The sequence below is a fragment of the Tyto alba genome, unplaced genomic scaffold, assembly GCF_018691265.1.
Source record: "Tyto alba isolate M040663 unplaced genomic scaffold, T.alba_DEE_v4.0 Super-Scaffold_2, whole genome shotgun sequence".
Taxonomy (NCBI): domain Eukaryota; kingdom Metazoa; phylum Chordata; class Aves; order Strigiformes; family Tytonidae; genus Tyto; species Tyto alba.
The window spans coordinates 88,329,650-88,349,258 of NW_024881282.1; the positions used below are offsets into that span (position 1 = coordinate 88,329,650).

Genomic DNA, 19,609 nt, shown 5'->3' on the forward strand with positions numbered 1-19,609 from the left:
AAACTACTGGCATTGCGGATGGATTCAAGCCAAAGCTTGAACTGCTTTGGCAAATCAAGAATCTTGAAATTGAATTTTTTTTCATGAAAACTTAAAAAAATTCTAGTCTGTGATATAGGTCAACTTGGTTCAGCTTTTATGTTGTCTGGAGCAATCCCTGATTCTCCTGTAATCTGTATCACAGGTTAGAGAGAATTGATATTTTCCTTAATTACTGAGACAAGCAATACTGTTCAGCTTCAAACTCAAACCAATATGTCAGTTCCTAAAAAGGATATATGTTTGTGCCCAGTGTAACCATGCTGAAGAACATTTTTGTAGGAGGAATAAGCAGTTCTTCACAAAGACAGTGTATACATCTGCAAGAGCTCTTAATGGAGGATGATTTACTGCCAAACACCTGCTTTTTCTACTCATCTATTACAGCATGAACCCAACCTTCACTGTGTCTCACAAGTACTGGATGTTGAATACTGTTGCATTAACTGTATACTTTGCTTTGTTTTCTAACATATCTTTATACCTTACTTTGTCTGAAGTGTTTACATGACCTTTGCTAACAGGGCTGAGTGTTCCAGTAGTACTTGGCGTACGTAATCGCTTGTTTGAGGAACCAGTGCTCTGTATTCCCCACGTGAGAAAGAGAATCTGGGCCATCAGGACCCGAATCTGCCTGCTCAGCCCGTTCCACTGAAGTGCAGATATTTACACCAGGGGTCTGTAGTAGCTGAGAGCTGTGTGTGGCTCACGCTCGAGTGGCAGGATGCAGTCTGCAATGTGAAGACGCTGCAAGCACCGTGTCAGAGGTCTGCGGTAGAGCAGAGGCTGTAACCCACATTTCTTAATGCCAGGTTTATTTTCTAACCACTGTACTACTGTTCTTATTTCCCAGGTCCTTTTTGCATGATATTAAAGTGCTTTGCATAGAGTACAGATAAAGAAAAAGATAATTTTTTAATGAAAACGTGCTTTAAGCCACAACTAAGAACGTTTGGGAGTAAAATGTTAATGTAATCATGTTAGAAAGCATTCCTGTTTCTGTAGCTACCATGAAGCATGGAACTTGAAATGCTACAAATATATTTTATGTATGGGAAGAAGCTACGCCGTCAGTGGCATGAGGAGGGGGGTTCTCATCTCAGCGTGTTCCTCGTGCAAGAGGATGCACCCGCATCCCCTGGAAAACACAACAGCTCTCGGTGTTTGGGAGTGGGGAGCAGGGTGTCAGGCACCCACGCTGATAGTCTGAGGCATAACAAAAGACAGAGGATCTCTCCTCCTCATTTCCATGTGGTATCTGTTACCCCTCTGCCACTGCCATCTGAAAGTGAAAAGGAGTGTTAAAACCATGTAAAGTAAAATGCATCACTTGGGTACATTGTCTTCTTTTAGGGTTTTGTAGGATATATTTTGGCTGTAATTCCTCTGTCCTCTGTGGTAGCTGAGTAGGACAAGTGTGCGTGTGCTCCTGTCCTCCTCTCGTGCCGGATTCCATATGGCAGTACAGATTTGCTTGCTCACTTGAGTTTTCTTAGCTGCTCTTTCTGGGATCGTGATCCCCTGTGAAATGGCACTATTTATTTTTTTTCCTTCTTTTTAAAGATGGAGTCCTTGAGTAGGTGGTACAGACTGTTGTTTTTCTTCGAAGGGAAGAAAGAGTAGTGAACTGGAAGTTCTGGGTATATCTTGACTTTCTGAGAGAGAGGGAGCATTTCTCGTACGTTTGACTTAAATTCTTTGTTTACATTTTTTTGAGAAGAGCTTTTGCACTTGAGTTCCTACTACTTTCCTACTGATACTGAAGAATTCAGAAAAATCTATCAAGTACTAATCCTTCTTGTGTCCTGCTTGTTGTCACTGAAGATACTCTTAAAATAAACCATAAGGAAATAGGTTTCTCTCCTTTGTTATTTTTCAATGATGTGTAAGCGGTTTTCACTTTACCTTCTAACTTTTACTGTAGAGGACAAGTGACTGTTATGGCAAGAAAAATTGATATTTTCTTTCTTACTTGACAGCAGGAGATACTGGTTTTAGTTTGACTGGACCTCATTGCTTTAACAAATCTGAAGTGAAAGCTGTTGTGGTAGCAGAGTGCGGCAGTAGCATTGAGCAGTGGGGTTTTTGTCTCCTTTCAACTATTTGACCTTTTCCACACAAATAACTTAAGAAATCCAGAAGAAAATAAAGAAGTTCTCTCATTCCTGGAGGTGTATTTTTTCCACAGTCTTTAGGGTTGGAAACTGGCTCTTCTAGTCTCTTACTGTTTTTATACTCTTTCAGTGTAGCATGCATACCATCTTAAGATGGTGCCTCAGTTCAGAGGCCTATAAATATGTGATTTTAAATGAAATAATGGTGTTCACGTGTTCATGCTGTACAAGGCATCTCACTTTCAGCAAGTAGATGCTCCAAATTCCTTTGCAAGTTGTGATTGTTTCATGATGTTCAAGCATATGATCCAAAACATGTTGCGTTCAGTGATTGTAAAATTTTTTAAAAATACCTGTGTTTTTGCGTGCTTTCATATCATAAGTTCTTTAAGGTGATTTGGAAATTGTTTGAAGTAGCACTATAGAATTCATCCCTGCTGGTTCTTAAGGTTGTGATATACCAGTGTTTAAATCATAACTACTACAACTGATCCTAAACGAATGGACCGTAGCTACCCTTCCAAGGGTAAATGAAGAGGAAAATTCAGAATGCCTTTTTTGCACAAGCCAACTTTTTGAGTGCTACCTACTGTAGGAGATAAGTATCTGTCTTTTTTGTTATTCCTGTCTCCTGGGCCTTACTGGTAGTGCCATGGAGCCGTTCCAGGTGTTGGCTTCTGGATCTGGTGGTAGGATGGGTCTCGAGAGGAGGGGGTGAGCGAGCTGGAGAGAGGGAGAAGAAGATTGCATTGATTACTGAGTAGCAATTTGGAGGGACACCAAGATGCTTTTGTCTTCTGTGCCAGTTGCATTAAATTTTCAACAGTTCTGTTGGAATCTCAAACTTCATTGATTTAAAAAAAAAAAAAAAATGCTAGATGATATTACTCAGAAGTTAAAATAAATTGGAGTGTGTGTGGAAATAAGAGCCCATGACACTTCTTTGCTGTACTGACATACGCTTGAAATCAGATTGGCTACTGGAAGGCACGGGTAGGCTTTTGATAGATTTCTCTGTGTACTTGGGATATCCCTAGTGTGCTTTTGGCAGGTAAGTAGTAGTAACTGCAACGCTTCTAACAAATAATTGCATCGGTCCCCGAGTCCAAAGTAGAGTTTCTGCTTTATGGTTCTTTAAGTAATAAATCAGAATATATTCCGTATGTTATACTATGCCCATATTAATGACTCTCTGGAAATATGATAACTAACAGAGATAACTTTCCCTTTTCATAAATCCAGTAGTGTAGTAAAAAAGCTCTGAAGCATCTGAAAATTGGGGAAGTAATAAACCACAATATTTATGGGTTTTTATTTTCATGAAGTACCTTGTTCTCTACTGAACACTAGACAGACATGTTTACCAGAAATAGCTTCACTCAGTGAATTGTACAGAGCAGTAAGAGCGACTGGTTAGTCTAAGTAGTGTGTTTTTTAGGCTTCCTGTCCTTACAGGTGATTTCAAAATAGCCTGTTTTTTGTAATCTTTTTGTCCTTAGGACTTTATCTACCAGTGATGATGTTGAGGACCGAGAGACTGAGAAAGGCCGCCTGGAAGAAGCTTATGAGAAATGTGACCGGGATTTGGATGAGCTCATTGTCCAGCACTACACCGAGCTCACCACCGCGATCCGCACGTACCAGAGCATCACAGAGCGCATCACCAACTCGCGCAACAAGATCAAACAGGTCAAGTCGAGCTTTGCATGTGTTTCTGTGCTTGCATCTGCTCGATGGCATGTGCTTTAGGTACAAATCTGTGCAACTCCTCTATCTTTTTCCTGGGTAGTGGCCTTTTATTGCTAGGATCTCTCTGTTGTTTGAGAACACAAGTAATTAAAAAGCAAAATGAGAGGTGGATATGAAGCGCAAAGCTTTGCGGTGCCCCCTGTTCGCTTATTGTCTGGGCCTGTTGCTATCAGGTTTTTGAAGTCTGAGGGCTGCGAAGCTAACACCTTTTCATCTAATCTGTTCATGTTTTGATATGTTGGCCTCCAACAACCTCCTAAATAGTCTGGGTGATTCATCATCTTGCTTTTCGCTCAGAGAATATGGATTTTGATGCTATTTCCAAACTCAGTTCTGTTGTGTGAATGTACACGAACTCTGTGCCCCTGTATCTTTCTGTATTTTGAGTGCTCACACTTCAGTAGTGTGCCAGTAAATAACTGGCAGTCTTTGTTGTGGACTTGTTCCATCTGCTGTCTCCCTGCAGCAATAGATTAGTTGTTTGGTTGTCTATCCTATCTCTTACTTTTTGGGTACTTTACTATACCTAAACTTTGCAAACTAGGCACCAAATTTATGCCTTTTTTTTTTTTTTTTTTTTTTTTTCCCTTCCCTGGTTCTGGAGATCTCATCTTAAAACCTTTCACAATAGTGCTTTAGGAGCAGTAGGCTTTTACCCTTCTGGGGCTATGTACTGACCCTTCTGGCTTTTAAAATTCATTTAGTATTTTCAAAGAAAATGAGGCCATACTGATGCTTTCCAAGGGTAAGAGTTCATTCTAGGATTTATGTACAAAGCTCAGTGCTTTGAAAGCAGAGATCAATTGCACTAAATTTGAAATAAACTGTAGCCGGTGGCCTATTTTCACACAGTATACCAAGCTTTGCAGAGGTCAAAACAAACATATCGGGTGTGACCTTTTGGTCCCACCTAGAAGAATGACTGTAAGGGTGAAGGACCTTATGATATTTAAGTTTTCTTATTAGTTTTGGTCAATATGTATTGAAGTAGCTTTGACCTAATCTCATGAGAGGCCCCAGATCTGGTTTGTCATCAATCTGTATTACACTATCAGACTTTCTTTTTATGTTCCCCTCTTGTGGAAGGTGGATGAACACACAGGAATTTACTTGCATTAGGTGTCATGGAAGTGATAGATAGTCCAGATCCCTCTCTGTATTTACCTTTTGTAGTCAATTCTTGTATGAATTCCTGCTGGGAAAGGCTTGGTTTTGAGTCTAGCTTTAGAGGTGTTACTACTGTAAAACTGAATTATAAAGTAGAAACAGTTGGGTCTACCAAAAGGAGGTTTGTTCTTAAAGATTTGCTGTTTACTCCTTCCCCTGGTCCCAGATGTAGATATAGTTGATCTTCTTCCTTCCAACGACAGGAGAAGGAATGTCTTGTGAGATTCCTACTAGCCCTGTGATTGCTGACCTAATTTGGCTCTGTGTAACAGCAGTCCACTGATGATGGTGTGCTAGGCCAGTGAAACATTTTAAATTAAGGTACTGAACAGGGATTAAGTCTGAAATGAACTCTGGATGCATTTTAGTTTGCTTTTGCAGCAAATTGTGATGCTCTCTTATTAGCTTCTCTGGTGGAGGATCTTTCTATGTTATTCTTTGTAGAAGGTCATTTCAGAGTGCAATGTTACTGTACTGAAATCTTAGTCTCCTCTGACTCTAGGTGGAGGCTGGTTTATGTTACTTACCAGTTGTCAGTATTTTGGGCCATCTATGTGTTTCACATGTATTTGTTTTAAACTGCCTTTAGATGAACAAGGTAGGAGAATGTGTAGCTGAAGTGGGATTTCTGGAGTGCTTTGAAGGCTCATTATTTAAAAATAAATTGAAGGGCCTACTTCTGAGAGTCTCTCTTCATGTGTAATTCAGTGAGAGTTCAGCCTGAGAAAAGGTTGGACCCTAAGTATTCATAACTTATCACAAAAACAAGAGTAGTGTGAAGGCAATGTGTGAAGCTGTGTTGCTAATTGCTCCCACATTTTAATATGTATTATTGACTTGCATTATGCAAGAAAAGCTAGGTTATACTGACCTTACCAAAGGGTATTGGGAGAACCTGAAAGTAGGGAATGCAGGCTGTGAGTTTGAGCAAAAAGAATGGAGAAAAACTCTCGATGTTTCCCAAACGGGGTAGAATATCAGAGACTTTGCCACTTAGAGGGGGTGGCATGAGGTTTGAAAACAAGCTGAATGGCAAACACCAAGGTGTTTCTGTAGGTGATGTAATGGCCTTGATAAATAACGAAAATGATGAATTGAACTGTATCTTAACTGTTGTTTGTTCCAGTGAAACCATATCTCTTACCTTGAGAAATCCCAGGTTTTTTTTGTATTAGGAAAATGCTTGTACTCTTAGTCATGTTTCCAGAAATGGACACCAAACTGGAAGAAAGGAGGAGACGTGCCAAAAGATTTAATAGGCAGATGGAAGATGTTTACAGTGGAAAAATGAGTAGTGGCTTATTTGCTTTCACTGAAAATTGGGTTCTTGCTGTATGCCACAATACTGAATTGATTTTTGGAAAATGTGCAAATATGTCTTCGGTCGTGGTCAATAGGATCCTGCATTTGTTCAAGTTGTTACTTCAGTTAAATTTTCACTAGCTAGTGATACAAAACTTGTACTAAAAACCCTTTCACTATGAAAGCGTTTCTGGTTTGTATGTGCTACATGTTTCCCTTCAGCTGAAGGAATAACCAGCAGTTTTAAGGAACTTGGATTAGGTTGTAGTCTATTGCGATATTCTTGGAATTCATAAGAAAGTAAATGTGAGAAAGGGCTGATTGATGTTAGAAGCACCAGTGACAGGGACAGATTTAATTAATCTTTTGACATGTTGCTTGTAGGTGAAGGAGAATCTGCTATCATGCAAGATGCTGCTGCATTGCAAGCGGGATGAGTTGCGCAAGCTGTGGATCGAAGGGATTGAGCACAAACACGTCCTGAATTTGCTGGATGAGATAGAGAACATCAAGCAAGTGCCTCAGAAGCTGGAGCAGTGCATGGCCAGCAAGCGCTACCTCAACGCGACAGACATGCTGGTAAGATGTGGTACCTCGTGTCTGACCATCTGCAGGCAGATCTGCCGTCCGTGCTAATACTTGCTTTTGTTTCCTGCTTAGTTTCTTTTGTCATTTTCTGCTTTCTTGTACTAGAATTTCCGTTTGGTTTTGTTCTGGTCCTGACTGGACTTCAGGTTGCAGTCTTTCATCCTGTTGGGTTAGCTCTTGTCAGGGCTGTCTTTATCTGTTTACATGTCCTAATCCCAGTGATTTCTGTAACCATCTGGTTATTTACCCATTTGTTTTGCATGTAGGATTTCCTTCTGCTTTTGCAACCTTGTTTTTAAATTTAATTACCTTTATTTTTAAATTAATTTCCCAGACACCTGCCTGTATCATATTCTTTTTTTTATATCTTAGCAATTATTTCAAAATCAATTTTGTTATGCAAGAACTATCCCATTTCTCTCTTATTTCATCTCCCAATGCACTTACAACTTTGGTTGTTATTCAGATGGGAGACTCTTTCACTGTTTACATGTGTTTGCCTCTCATTGTCCTCCTCTAAGTCTTTTACCAGGACTCTTGATCCTTTCTACCTACTTCCACCTCTTTCTTTCATCCTTGTTATCTCGCTCTTCAGGTGCTTTTACTTCAGTTCCATCTCTTTCATAAGAATGCCTTTCAATTCCGGTCTTGTGGGGAAGGTAGAAGTTTCCTGGACTTCTCTAATAACAATTTTTTCCTTTCTCTTGTTTCGAAACTTAACAAGCACACTTCCTCACCAGGCTCTGGTCCTTTCTTTCCTGGAACTTTCTTCTGTCAATAATTAAAAACTTTACAAGTGAGGTGATCTTTCCCCTCTACTCAGTCCTGACATCTGGAGCGCTGAGTCCAGTTCTGGGCTTTCTAGTACAAGAGAGAAATGGAGTTACTGGGTCAAGTCCAGTGAAGCATCACAAAGATGCTTAAGGGACAGGAGCATCTCACATGTAAAGAGAGGCTGAGAGAGCTGGGACCGCTTCATGTGGAGAAGAGGAACCTTGAGGAGATTTTATGGGTGGTTATAAATGACTGATGGGACGGTCCAAAGACAACGAACGGACTTTTCTCAGTTGTGCTCAGTGACAGAAGGGGAGGTGATGGACAGATTGAGACGTAGGAAATTATGGCTGAATGTAAAAATCCCCTTTTTTTACTGTAAGGAGAGTTGAACACTGGAACAGGTTGCCTTGAGAGGTTGTGGAGTCTCCGTCTGTGGAAAATTTTCTAAATGAGACTGGACGTGGTCCTGGGTAACTGGCCCTAGGTGACCATGCCTGAGCAGGGGGTTGGATGAGATGTTCTCTAGAGGTCCTGTCCAACCGTAGGCAGTCTGTGATTCAAAAGTGAAGGCAAAAGAAGTATGTCTGTTCATATTCCTCATTGTGTTTGCCAGAGAATGTCTTTAAGGAAATCTTCTTATTGTGTTCCTTTGTTATTGTTTTGGGGGTTTTGTTTGTTTTTGTTTTGTTTTGTTTTCAACTTTACTGTCTTTTGTGTTTCTCTTAGCTGTGCCTCTTCACTTCTTTTTAATAAGTCATCATTCAACGGGATAAAGACCTGGAAATCTTAATGTTGTTACTTCATATTCCTAGAGCCCAGACTTGAACTCTAAGTTCTTTCTTTCCATTCTGTGATTTTACCTTAAATATGACTGTCTAAAACTTCCCTTGTGCCTTCTGAAACGTTTTCAACTGTTTGATGTCAGTCTTCTCACTCCTTTCTCTGATGGCATGTGTAACCCTATCTGGATTTTTGTTGTTGCTGTCACATCCTCTTGTCTGATTTAGCTCTGCTGTCACCCTCCTGTTTTCTTCTGTTGCTCATGTTCTGTTTTCATGCCACACGTGGTGCAATCATCTTTCTATAATCTGGTCACAATTTTCCCTTTTCCATTTTTAAAAGGATCTTCCAGGAACACTGTTAGTCTTACTCTCCTTATAGTCTTGCTGCCCTTCTAAAATTAACTATTATTGTCTTACATCTTTCCTGCCATATTGTAAGCTGTCTGGAATGGGTAATGTATCTATTTCTGTTGTGTAATGTGGAGTGGAATTTTTATGATACTTTATAAAATGTTACGTAAAACCTATTAGAGTTCCTGAAAACAGATCAGCAATGCAATGACTTGAGGCAGCATGTATGAGAAGAATGTAGTCATGTTTCACCCAAACTTTTGTCAGGTTTCTGATATAGGAAATTGGAGTGTGGTGTTCATAGCATATTTCCAGTTATAAGAGATAAAGAAGTAGATATCAGTTAAGGGTGTTCTGTGTAGGGGGAAAACCACAGTGTTCAGAGTTAACAACAGTATCAATTGAAATATTGATGCTTTCTTTTACTGATGCACTTGCCAGTTTGCTTGGTTTGGTGGATTTGTGTTTTTTTTCCTTAAATTCAAGAAAGTTCTTTTTGGAAGGAAATGCCAGAAAATTAATTCATTTTCTATCTGGAATATGAGATAGGAAGTGTAAGAAGAAAAAAACCCAATACTTAGCGCTCATCATATGAGATACTTTAGAAATGTTTTATAATATATGTATTTGTGATACCTTACTGGTTTGCAATATATTGTGCGTGCAGTTTTTTTCATATATATGAACTTATATATGTACACACGTGTGTGTAGGTAAGGTTGCCCAAGAGCCAATATTAGATCTCAGTGAAGTATGAAATTCTGTAGTATACCATGCTGTTTTTCTTTGTTTGTTATTGGTTTGGTGGTTTGTGGTGGGTTTGTTTTTTTTTTTTTTTCAGAATAGAGTATCTTTTCTAAGAAAGCAAATGATAATGGTATAAAAAGCAGCTGTTAGGCTTTTTTTTTTTTTTTTTAATATATTAAGGAATGCCAAGAAACCTCAAGTGAAAATTGAACAGTATTTCAGCTGTTCATTGACACTTGCAATTCTCATTGGAGGACAAGCGTACCTGTAATAAAGTAGTAGTAACCTACTTGCAATTGGAGCTTTTTCATAGACAAAAAGTGCTGTAGGCTCATTGGCTTTTGCCATCTTCTGTGAACACTGCCTCTCCGAGGCGATGATGTTGTAATCACTCACTGGCTGCAAGATAATGCCTTTCTCCTTTCATATGATATGAATATTATGTAAAATAATTACTAAACTGTCAGGGATGCAGAGCGTATATAGATCTCTGTCCTTTTGTTTCATTCCTCAAGGTAAGCAGATGCTCATGGCTTATAAAAAGCCCAAAGTGATCTGACAAGAAGCTTGTATCCCTCACATTGAAATTGGAGCACTGATTAATATTGTTGCCTGTAGCCTTGTGATATGTACAGTCGAAATTAGACCTTTGCAGTCGCCGTGTTAGGTTGATGCAAGCACTCTAATGGCATAATTTCTGGCTGCTGCATCACATTTCTGCAGTCTGTTCTTTGTATTCCACTCACATTAATTGAAGTAATTTTGCCACTGAAGCGTGTTTCAAACCTCTGCATTTAAATTGAAATTTTAATTCCCTTATTGTTTGGAAAAGACGGCTGAAGATGGCTTGTTACAAGTTTCATTATCACTCAAAACTCTCCAGCTGCTGGTTCTAATGTGCAATGACTGAGTAATGCTGGGAAGAATTGTTAATAAAAGAATGGCAGTTTTTCCCAGTAGTTTGAACACAATGCAAAGGTACTTTGTGACAGCTTACATTTGTATGAAGTTAAAATTTTTAAGTGTCAGCTTTCTGTTTCTGATTGTATATCCATCTAGAGTAGCAGAGATGAGCTGCAAATACCATGTATTCATATTCTGTGTTCCTCCAGCATCTCGGTAATACACACGCCGGTGAGCAGAGCCAGGAGGATTGGGTTTGCTGTTGTGTAATTGCACCTTACACGGGTTGTGTTAAAATAACCTAGTTTCAACCTGCTTTGAATCGTGAAGTTGTGGAGAATTAGGAGGGTCTGGAACAGCTAGAACTCCTCTTTGAGACAGCATACATCTCAGTTCTTTTCAGTTTCTGTATGTGCTTTCTTCAAATATGAGTTAATACGTTTTTCTGTAAAGGATCTGTTTTTTCACACGCTTCATTGCTAAAAGTAGTGTTCACTTTTATGTGGCAACTGAGTGCACACATGTGCACAATAGGTGTGTATTTTCTATTTAACATATTTAACATAAAAAGAGGCCCAGGGGAGATCTTCTCGCTCTCTATAACTACCTGAAAGGAGGTTAGTGAGGTGCGGATATGTCTCTTCTCCCAAGTAACATGTGATAGGACTCAAGTTGTACCAGGGGAGGTTTAGATTGGGTATTAGGAACAATTTCTTTCCCAAAAGGTTTGTCAAGCACTGGAACAGGCTGCCCAGGGAGGTGATGGAGTCACCATCCCTTTTGATATTTCAAAGGCGTGTAGACGTGGCACTTAAGGACATGGTTTAGTAGTGGGCTTGGCAGTGTTAGGGTTGGACTCAGTGATCCTAAAGATCTTTTCCATCCTAAATGATTCTGTGATTCCATGATCAGGTGCTAAGGGTGGAATTCTGACACAGAAGGAGCTTCTTCAGAAAAGGCAGTGGGCTGTCTCCAGGAAGGAGAGCAGCAGAGCTGGTGGCAGAGGCAGGTTGGGGTTTTGGGGTATAGCTCGCACTTGCCTTGGAGGCCTGAGCTTGGCTGCTGGAAGGCAGGAATCCAAATTCTTCTAGAAGAGATGTTTTAGGTGTTGTACACAACCCTGTAGCCAAGTCGGATCTCGAAGCAGAGGGCAGTCAGCAGGATGGGCAGAAGTGGGCAAGGGCAGAAGGTTTCTTGCTTGGAGGAGGCAGTTCCACGTCTGGCCTCCCCCAGCACTGGGCTGTGGATTGAAGGGCAGTGCGCTCTGCCTAGCAGTTACTTAATTAACTCAAGTATCATAGAGGTCTGTGGTGTTGATCTAATTGTTCTGGCTCTACTGTTGACCCATGAGATACCCATAGGGAGAAATTAATATTTTCCATTTGTTTAAATAATCTGGGAGATGAAATGCTAAAAACAGTTGAAGGAAGAAATGTTGAATCAAGTAATTAAAGGTCATGTCATATAATACGATTGAATGAAAATTGCTTAGGCTACTTTCTTTGCATTTCCTGGCTTTTATGTGTCTAGCTTTGCAATTTTAATGAACTAATACCAATTTGTCAAAGTATATAAAGTTTTTTAAAAAAGTATCTTAATTCCAGTAGACCATGAAACTGTGCTTAACTCCAGCAGGCAACTCAGCCCCACGCAGCTGCTCGCTCGCTTCCCCCCAGGGGGATGGGGGAGAGAATCAGAAGGGTAAAAGCGAGAAAACTCTTGGGTTGAGATAAAAACAATTTAATAGGCAAAGCAAAAGCTGCACACAAGAAAAGCAAAACAAAGGATTGATTCCCCCTGTCCCGTGGGCAGGCAGGGGCTCAGCCATCCCTGGGCCAGCCGGGCTCTGTCCCTGGAACGGTGACTTGGGCAGATAAAAGCCATCACTCCCAACGTCCCCCCCTTCCTCCTCCTCCTTCCCCCAGCTCCCTGTGCTGAGCAGGATGCCGTACGGTCTGGGATGTCCCTGGGGGCACTTGGGGGCAGCTGTTGTGGCTGTGTCCCCCCCCAGCTCCTCGTGCACCCCCAGCCCCTCGCTGGTGGGGTGGGGTGAGGAGCTGGAAAGGCCTCGGCTCTGTGCGAGCGCTGCTCAGCAGTCACAAAAACATCCCTGAATTATCAACACTGTTTCCAGCACAAATCCAAAACACAGCCCCATAGTAGCTGCTATGAAGAAAATTAATCTACCCCAGCTAAAACCAGCACAGCTTATTCTGAACTTGATTTATTGTGGCAGGAGTACAGTTCCTTTGGGGTGGGATTGTGTCAAGTAACGAGAACGGAATGAAACTGCAGAAATATATCCGTAGGATATGAGTGAGGATAACTGTTACTTCCAGTTGGATTTGTTTTTCCTTAGGAGAACAAGAAGAAGGAAGAATGAAGGTGGCAAGAAGCAAGTATGGAGCCCTCTTATTGTCTTCCCTTAAGTTTAACTTCACACTTCCTTGTGCTCCAGAGCTAGGAACTGCTGTATATGTGTGTTTTACTCATGAGCACATCCTTCTCCTTCAGCCTGCATGTCTTTGTCCCAAGAAATACAAAGCTGAAGTGACTGTAAATTTGTTTCTCAAGAAGTAGGCCAGGGAATGCTCCAACACCTACTTTGCTTTCTTTTTCAGTGTTAAGGACTTCTATTTCAGTTTCCTTATGTCAGGGAAAGAATAATATATGTCTCCTGCGCTGAAGTGAATAATAGCATCCAGCTTTTCTCAGAGCTGATGGCTTTCTTGCTGCAAATTTGCATTGTTGCCGGTTTGTTCAGCTTCTAGAGTGGAGCTAGTGGCTGTTATTGTTGTTGCATTCAATTAAATGTACTTGGCGCGGCATCCAGCTGTACAGGAGAGGAGATTGGTTTGCAGGTAAATTAGGTCATTTTCAATTGTGCTGATGCAGCATAGTTAAAGCATACTGAGTTCACCACCGGCATCCTTATGATGCATTAAATGTATTTTTGCTCAGCTCCATAGACTGTTAGAGCTGTATTGGGTTAATTTTTTGAAGAGTGGTACTTTGTTGTGAAATCTAACCTTTATATCGGGAACATACCAGTCTAAACTAGATATACTGACCAGCTCCATTGTCTGCATGCCAGAGCATTTTACAAAAAAGTATGTGTGTGTTCTTTTTTTAACTGTTGTAAATGGCTTTACAACACAGCTGGGCTACTTAGTGGGTGAGAACATGGGCAGAAGTTGAAGACTTTAATAAGTGGAAATGCTGCGCAAAAACAATCATAGAGCTACTGAGGCAGTTGGAAGGGAAAGGTGGTATGGGAAAAGGCAACAGAGGAGAGACTAACCATGGGCAAGAGATTTTGGAGAATACTGTATGAGAACAAGGAGCCTCACTTGCTGCGGGAAGTGGGAGTCAAACAAGGAGCTTAAAATATTGAAATGTTTTCTCACGAGCAAAGAGAGGATATTGCTCTGTGTGTGTGTACACATGAGCATATTTGGCTTCTTCTTGCTCATGCCATAATGAATGTGTCCTACTCGATAAAAGGGTCCCCTACCTTTCTGTGCACTTCATGTTAATCCTTTACGAAGGCATTTGGAGTGATTAACGTCTTCCTGGAAAACACTGGATGTTTGTAGCCCAGGGCACGGCTGAGGGTTTTAATTTTTGTTACTTGAATGTAGCTGCTACCTGTGGCTTTCCTCAGTACAGTACGAGGAGAGTCTTTCAATTAAAAGAACCATGTAGTGAGCAGACTTCTTCGACTCTAAGTCGTTTTGAATAACAAAATAAAAAAAAAAAATTGCAAGGCAGTTCTCGGTATGCATTTTATTTACTGTGTGCCTTTCAGCTGGAACAATGAAAATCAATAAAAACAGTCTTCCTTTTGTTTCTGCATTTCTTATTGCAGAGCTGGGAATCAGGTACTGCTGTGTAACACTTTAAGATTTTTGGAACTAATGCCGTAAGTGGAAGTAAGAGACTTTGGTTGGTGTGGGATTCTATAGGAACGCTTCTACTATAAAATTTAAATTTTGGCCCTGCTTGAAATTGTCCTTCTTCTGAATTACAAAAATAGTAATATTTTCCCAGTACTTCTTGCCTTGAAGTCATTCCCAAGCTAACATTATGTCTTGCCATTGTTGACTTTATTACTTACAAAGAAGCCTTTTAGAAAACAGAATTGGGAAGCTAATGTATCAAGGGTTGTATCTTATTTCAGATTACCATATGAGTTGTGTAAGTTTTATGTTTAAAGGAACTGTTTCGTATTAGTTTTTAATGATTGGCAAACCTTGTGAGCTATATGGTTGAGGTATGGATGAGGAGGAAGACACCTTTGTTTTTTATTAAGTTGATGTATGAATGGGGCAACACCACTGCTCTAGTGATTCACACAGAAGCATGGAATTCATGAGCTTTCTTTGGTATGTTGCTCATTTGTTTAAAATCCTGTACCTTGACTCATGTGCTAGTACTATTTGTCTGCCTCCAAGGAGCATTGTGAAGCTTAAGTAGTTAAGTTTGGTAGAATATTTCTAAGTTCCTTATATAAGAAGCATTGGTGCTATGTATTCTTAGAACATTTTTCACCTCTTTGCTGTATCTTTCTCTCTTTTTTCCTTTTTTTGTCTTGAAATTGTTTTCTTATTTATTTATTTAAAATAAACTTGCTAGGCTAGGTTTAAAGACATTATAAAGTGGAGGGTTTCTTTTCCTTTGAAACATCTTATCGTTTTTTCTGTTAGTATACTTATCAATAACTATCTCCTTTTTATCCTGTAATTTCCATTATCTGAGGCAGTCTATTGCATTAAACTGCTAGTGCCTAATATTGTTTAATTTGCATTGACACGTGCTTGACCTCAGCCCCGCCGCTCTTAGTTAATGCACCAACAAGCATTGATATCTCTCTAGAGTATTATCGTGTGGCTGTTAGCTCTACTAATAACAACCGTTCATTTAAGCTGATGAAAGTTTATTAAATAAGAAAACATGCTGTAATGAAGGTGGAGTAGAGGTACCTAGCAGCTTTTTATGGTGAAAGTAAGCCGCAGCTACATGCCAAGACACTGCCCTTAATGAAAGGGAGAGGCATCTGTAATGCTATGATCCGTGCTTTTGGGAATGGGTATTTCTGAACATTAAATTTAATCCTTCCTGATTATAGTCTAGATGCAGTGATGAGAAGTTCTTTGCTTAAGACATTTGCTCCTGCCATTTAATGATGCATCCTTTCTTGGGAGTGCTGTCTGAACAGCTTGGGAGTTTTCTGGCTTAGTTTACGTTTGCTTCTTGTTTAACTCCTGAACATACTCATATTACGTTCCTTCAGGTTAATATTTCTTTTGCTATTTATGTTGTTGGTAATTGTTATTGTTAAGGTATGCTATAGACTGTATTCTGTGACACCACCACTCACTGAAACTCAGGACATGTACATTTTTATCATTTCATCTCTGAGTACAGCTGACGTTTTTCCATTAATCACTGGTCTTTCCGTGAATTCTTCGTATACACTCTGGATTGTACAAATGTAATTATGTCCTTAGTAAAAAATACAGGAACAAACAACAGGACAAATCGGTGAAGATAGATTGTGTTATGAGACAATGTAAATGCTCTAGCTAAGTCGGATGGCATTTTTAAAAATGTAGGTTCAAAGATAGTGAATGGTGGGTGAGAAGGTGCAATAAATTTAGTTTTTAGTAAAGCATTTGAGACATTTGGGGACAATTTAACCCAGAAGTTTTCCACTGAAGTAAACTGATTTATGTCTGGTAAAGTTAGCGTAATGCTGCCAAGCAACCTTCAAACTGGTGTGATAGAAGAAACGTTGCCGTGTAGATTTAGAGGAAGACTTATGCTGAATGGCTCAAACGAAGATGTATGGACAGTGTGCCTGTTTAGGGAGGCAACAATGGTTGTCTTACTCTACAGTTTAATATTACCTTTTGTGAATTTATGAATTCTGTAATTAAAAAAAGTTAGTGAATTAATAGGTAAGGGGATAATTAAAAGGAGTTAAATATCCCTTTAACAACAGAGATACGGGACACAGGGAACATAAAAAAAATTAAATTGTTGTCTTGAAGACAGCAAGAGAATCAAATTGGGAAACTGCAGGTTTGCGTTGAAAGGAAAATCCTGGTGTTTTAATTAAATGCATCAGGACCTCATTGTTCTGTGTATCATTCATACAGCGAGAAGACATTCGTGACAGCTGATGCTGCAAAACCAGTTCTCTTAATGGCAATTAAGACTTAATGAGGATGCATTAAATCAAGAGATAAAAAATTATGGGAATGAAAACTGGAAAGAAAAGTCTTTTTTATTATTTTTGCTGCCTTCATGATACCTACAACGGTATTGCTAGTCCATGACAGTGCTCCAGTGAGATTTAATATAGATGTCTGTACAAGATCAGCTCAAAGGTGGTCGTAGGCCAGTAGTGTCTCTGGTGCAGAGGGTGCTTAGAAGGGAGAGCGAGGACAGAGCAAGCAATAGCAGTCATTTCCCAAAATGCTCTGTGAGCTTCCAGCAGTTGGCAATATGCAGCTTTCGACAGAAAAACTGATGTCTTTTGTGTTGACTAGCACTCAATAGATCTTTCTTCATTGAATTTGTCCCTGTCATTTTTTGCACCAATTTAAACTTTTGGCTTCAGCGCTGTCCTTTGGCAATGAGTTCTGTGGCTGACCTGTCTGACATACTTCTTGTAGATGATCCTGGATCTTTGATTTCCTAATTTCACCTGATTGCCCAGCAGCCACTGGGCATTCAAGGCACACAACTGCCATGGGTGCTGGGGCGATATGCGTCTCGTGTCCATGGAGTTGTCACTCCTAATGGAAAGTCTCAGGCAATTCTGTGATGTCAGTAGATACTCTGACCTTCCTGTTTCGGGGAAGTCATTTGACCATGCTGTTGTTGAAGTTGCTCATGTTTTGTGTTAAAGGCCCAGTGAGCAGTTGGATAATCCTCTCTTGTTGTTTTTAGCCACCCTGTTCCTTGAGCACTGCTTTCGGTTTCAGCACTTCATTACTAGAAAGACAGTGATGAATTACAGTGAGTGGAGGAGGAAGAAGAGTGATTGATGGGTGACAGAATTAAGGCAAATTGGAAAGAATCAAATTTATGTATACGGAGTAAAGGACAGCAAGCAAGGAACATAATTTTATAAATATTTTGAAGTTTGTAGAGGAAAATAGTAAGTTAACTTGGGTCATTGCCATTTAAACGCTGCAAAAAAATAAAGGACGTTTGTGCTTTGTGTTAATGTGTTTATAACAGGTTTGCTTTGATGTTTTCATAAAGTAGGAGCAGGAGTCTTATCAACAAGCAATATAAAAGTAACTTTTGTAAACTATAACTTAATTAAGGCAGTACTATAGTGGTAGGGAAATAGCTGTGTCATTTAATAGGCCTCCTCCATACTTGTAACTGATAACATTGAAATTTATTTTTAGGGGAAAAAAAAAAGGTAAGACTAGATGATTGATTTAGAAAGCAAAATTGTGGAGTTTGACTCGCTGGAATTTGATTCTCTGGGAAATGCACTTCTGCTCTGTTTAGGCATTAAAAAAGAATTATATTACTTCTTAGCCTTCATAGATGCTTTCTTGCTGTTGGGTGCTGCCATATGCTGGCTGCTGGTTCCCTCCTTCTGTAGAAATGGTTGCACTTCAGTAATGTAGATGACTGTGCTGGTGGAGATCTTAATGTAAGGTGCTATATTTAAGAGGAAGCAAACCCCACAAACAAACAAAAAAAAACCCCTTCTACTGACTACTTTCCTCATGAGCTGCTTTCTTGCAACCTGAACACTTTTTTTTTTATGTGTGTGCAGCTCAATCTTTCAGACTAATCTTTCAAACTTCCCCCCCTTCTCTGCTTCAGTCACCTGCATCAGTCTCCCTCTTTCTGCCTCATTTGGTCAGCAAATCCTTTTATCTCAAAAAGGGAAGTAGCCTCAGCTATTTCTAAAATACTGCAAAGGAATCATCTTCTCTAGTCCTCAGTCTTTTATAGCTCTTTGCTTGCTTTTAGCTTGTTAATTCTTACAAGTCTGTTTAAAGGTGAACAAAATTGGTAGCAATTTCTTCCATCATCTTAATATTCAGTATGTTAATCAACGCTCGGTATTCTTCATCATCAGTGTTTTACAGCTACTCATTAATCCTCACATCCTGTGTACCTTTTCTCCTTTTCCTGTTTTTACGGGGAGGGAGGCAGTGACAGGGATAGCTATCTTGGATCAGTGTGCTTTTCATAATTTCCATGCTTTTTAGCTAAAGGCTCCCTGCTTTGGGACCACTTGGGTCTTCTTTAAGTTCAGGCTCATCTTAGCTAGCTCGTGTTCACTGATTTGTCTTGATACCACTTCACACGATGGTGTACACTGCCCTGTGGCGGTAATGTAACAGACAATTCCCAGTCTTTGGGTTTCTTAAGTGCAGCTTGGATGCAAGTTTTCCATGTGTCCCATTATTTGGATGTCCCACCCTCAAAGTTAGTAACTGTTCAGCTTCATGTTGATTCACCTTGCAACCAAAATAGTGAACAAATCTACAGGTGAAATACAGGCTTACTTGATAAGATTTACGTCAAGCTTCTAATTAAAAAATATAAATGCAGTTTAAAAGCAGGCTTAATCAGTTGCTCATTATGTTTTTCCAGCAGTGGAGGCTCAAAGTATTCAGTCTCCTACTTTCTGGATGTTAGCCCCTTCCACAAGGACGATGAAGGGATTGGAACATCTGTTCTGTGTGGAAAAGCTGAGAGAGCTGGGACTGCTCAGCCGGGAGCAGCGAAGGCTCATGAGGGATCTTAAAAAAGTGTATAAATACCTGAAGGGAGGGTGCAAAGAGGACGGAGCCAGGCTCTGTTCAGAGGTGCCCAGTGAGAGGACAGGAGGCAAGGGGCACAAACTGACACACGGGAGGTTCCCTCTGAACATCAGGAAATGCTTTTTCACTGTGAGGGTGACCGAGCACTGGCACAGGTTGCCTGAGAGGTTGAGGCATTTCCATCCTTGGAGATATTCAGAAGCCATCTGGACACAATCCTGGGCCATGGGCTCTGCATGGCCCCACTAGCGCAGTGGTGTTGGACACGATGACTTCCAGACCT

The 19,609-nt window shown here is 40.1% G+C and overlaps 1 protein-coding gene across 1 annotated transcript in view; it reads left to right on the forward strand.

Moving 5' to 3' along the window:
* The window catches only part of EXOC4 (exocyst complex component 4), a 410,569-nt gene that overhangs the window by 16,962 nt on the left and 373,998 nt on the right, over window positions 1-19,609 (forward strand). Inside the window, exons 2-3 of the mRNA XM_042793039.1 lie at window positions 3,653-3,842; window positions 6,756-6,950. Of these exons, the coding sequence (XP_042648973.1) occupies window positions 3,653-3,842; window positions 6,756-6,950 (385 nt within the window). The remainder of the gene's footprint in view (window positions 1-3,652; window positions 3,843-6,755; window positions 6,951-19,609) is intronic.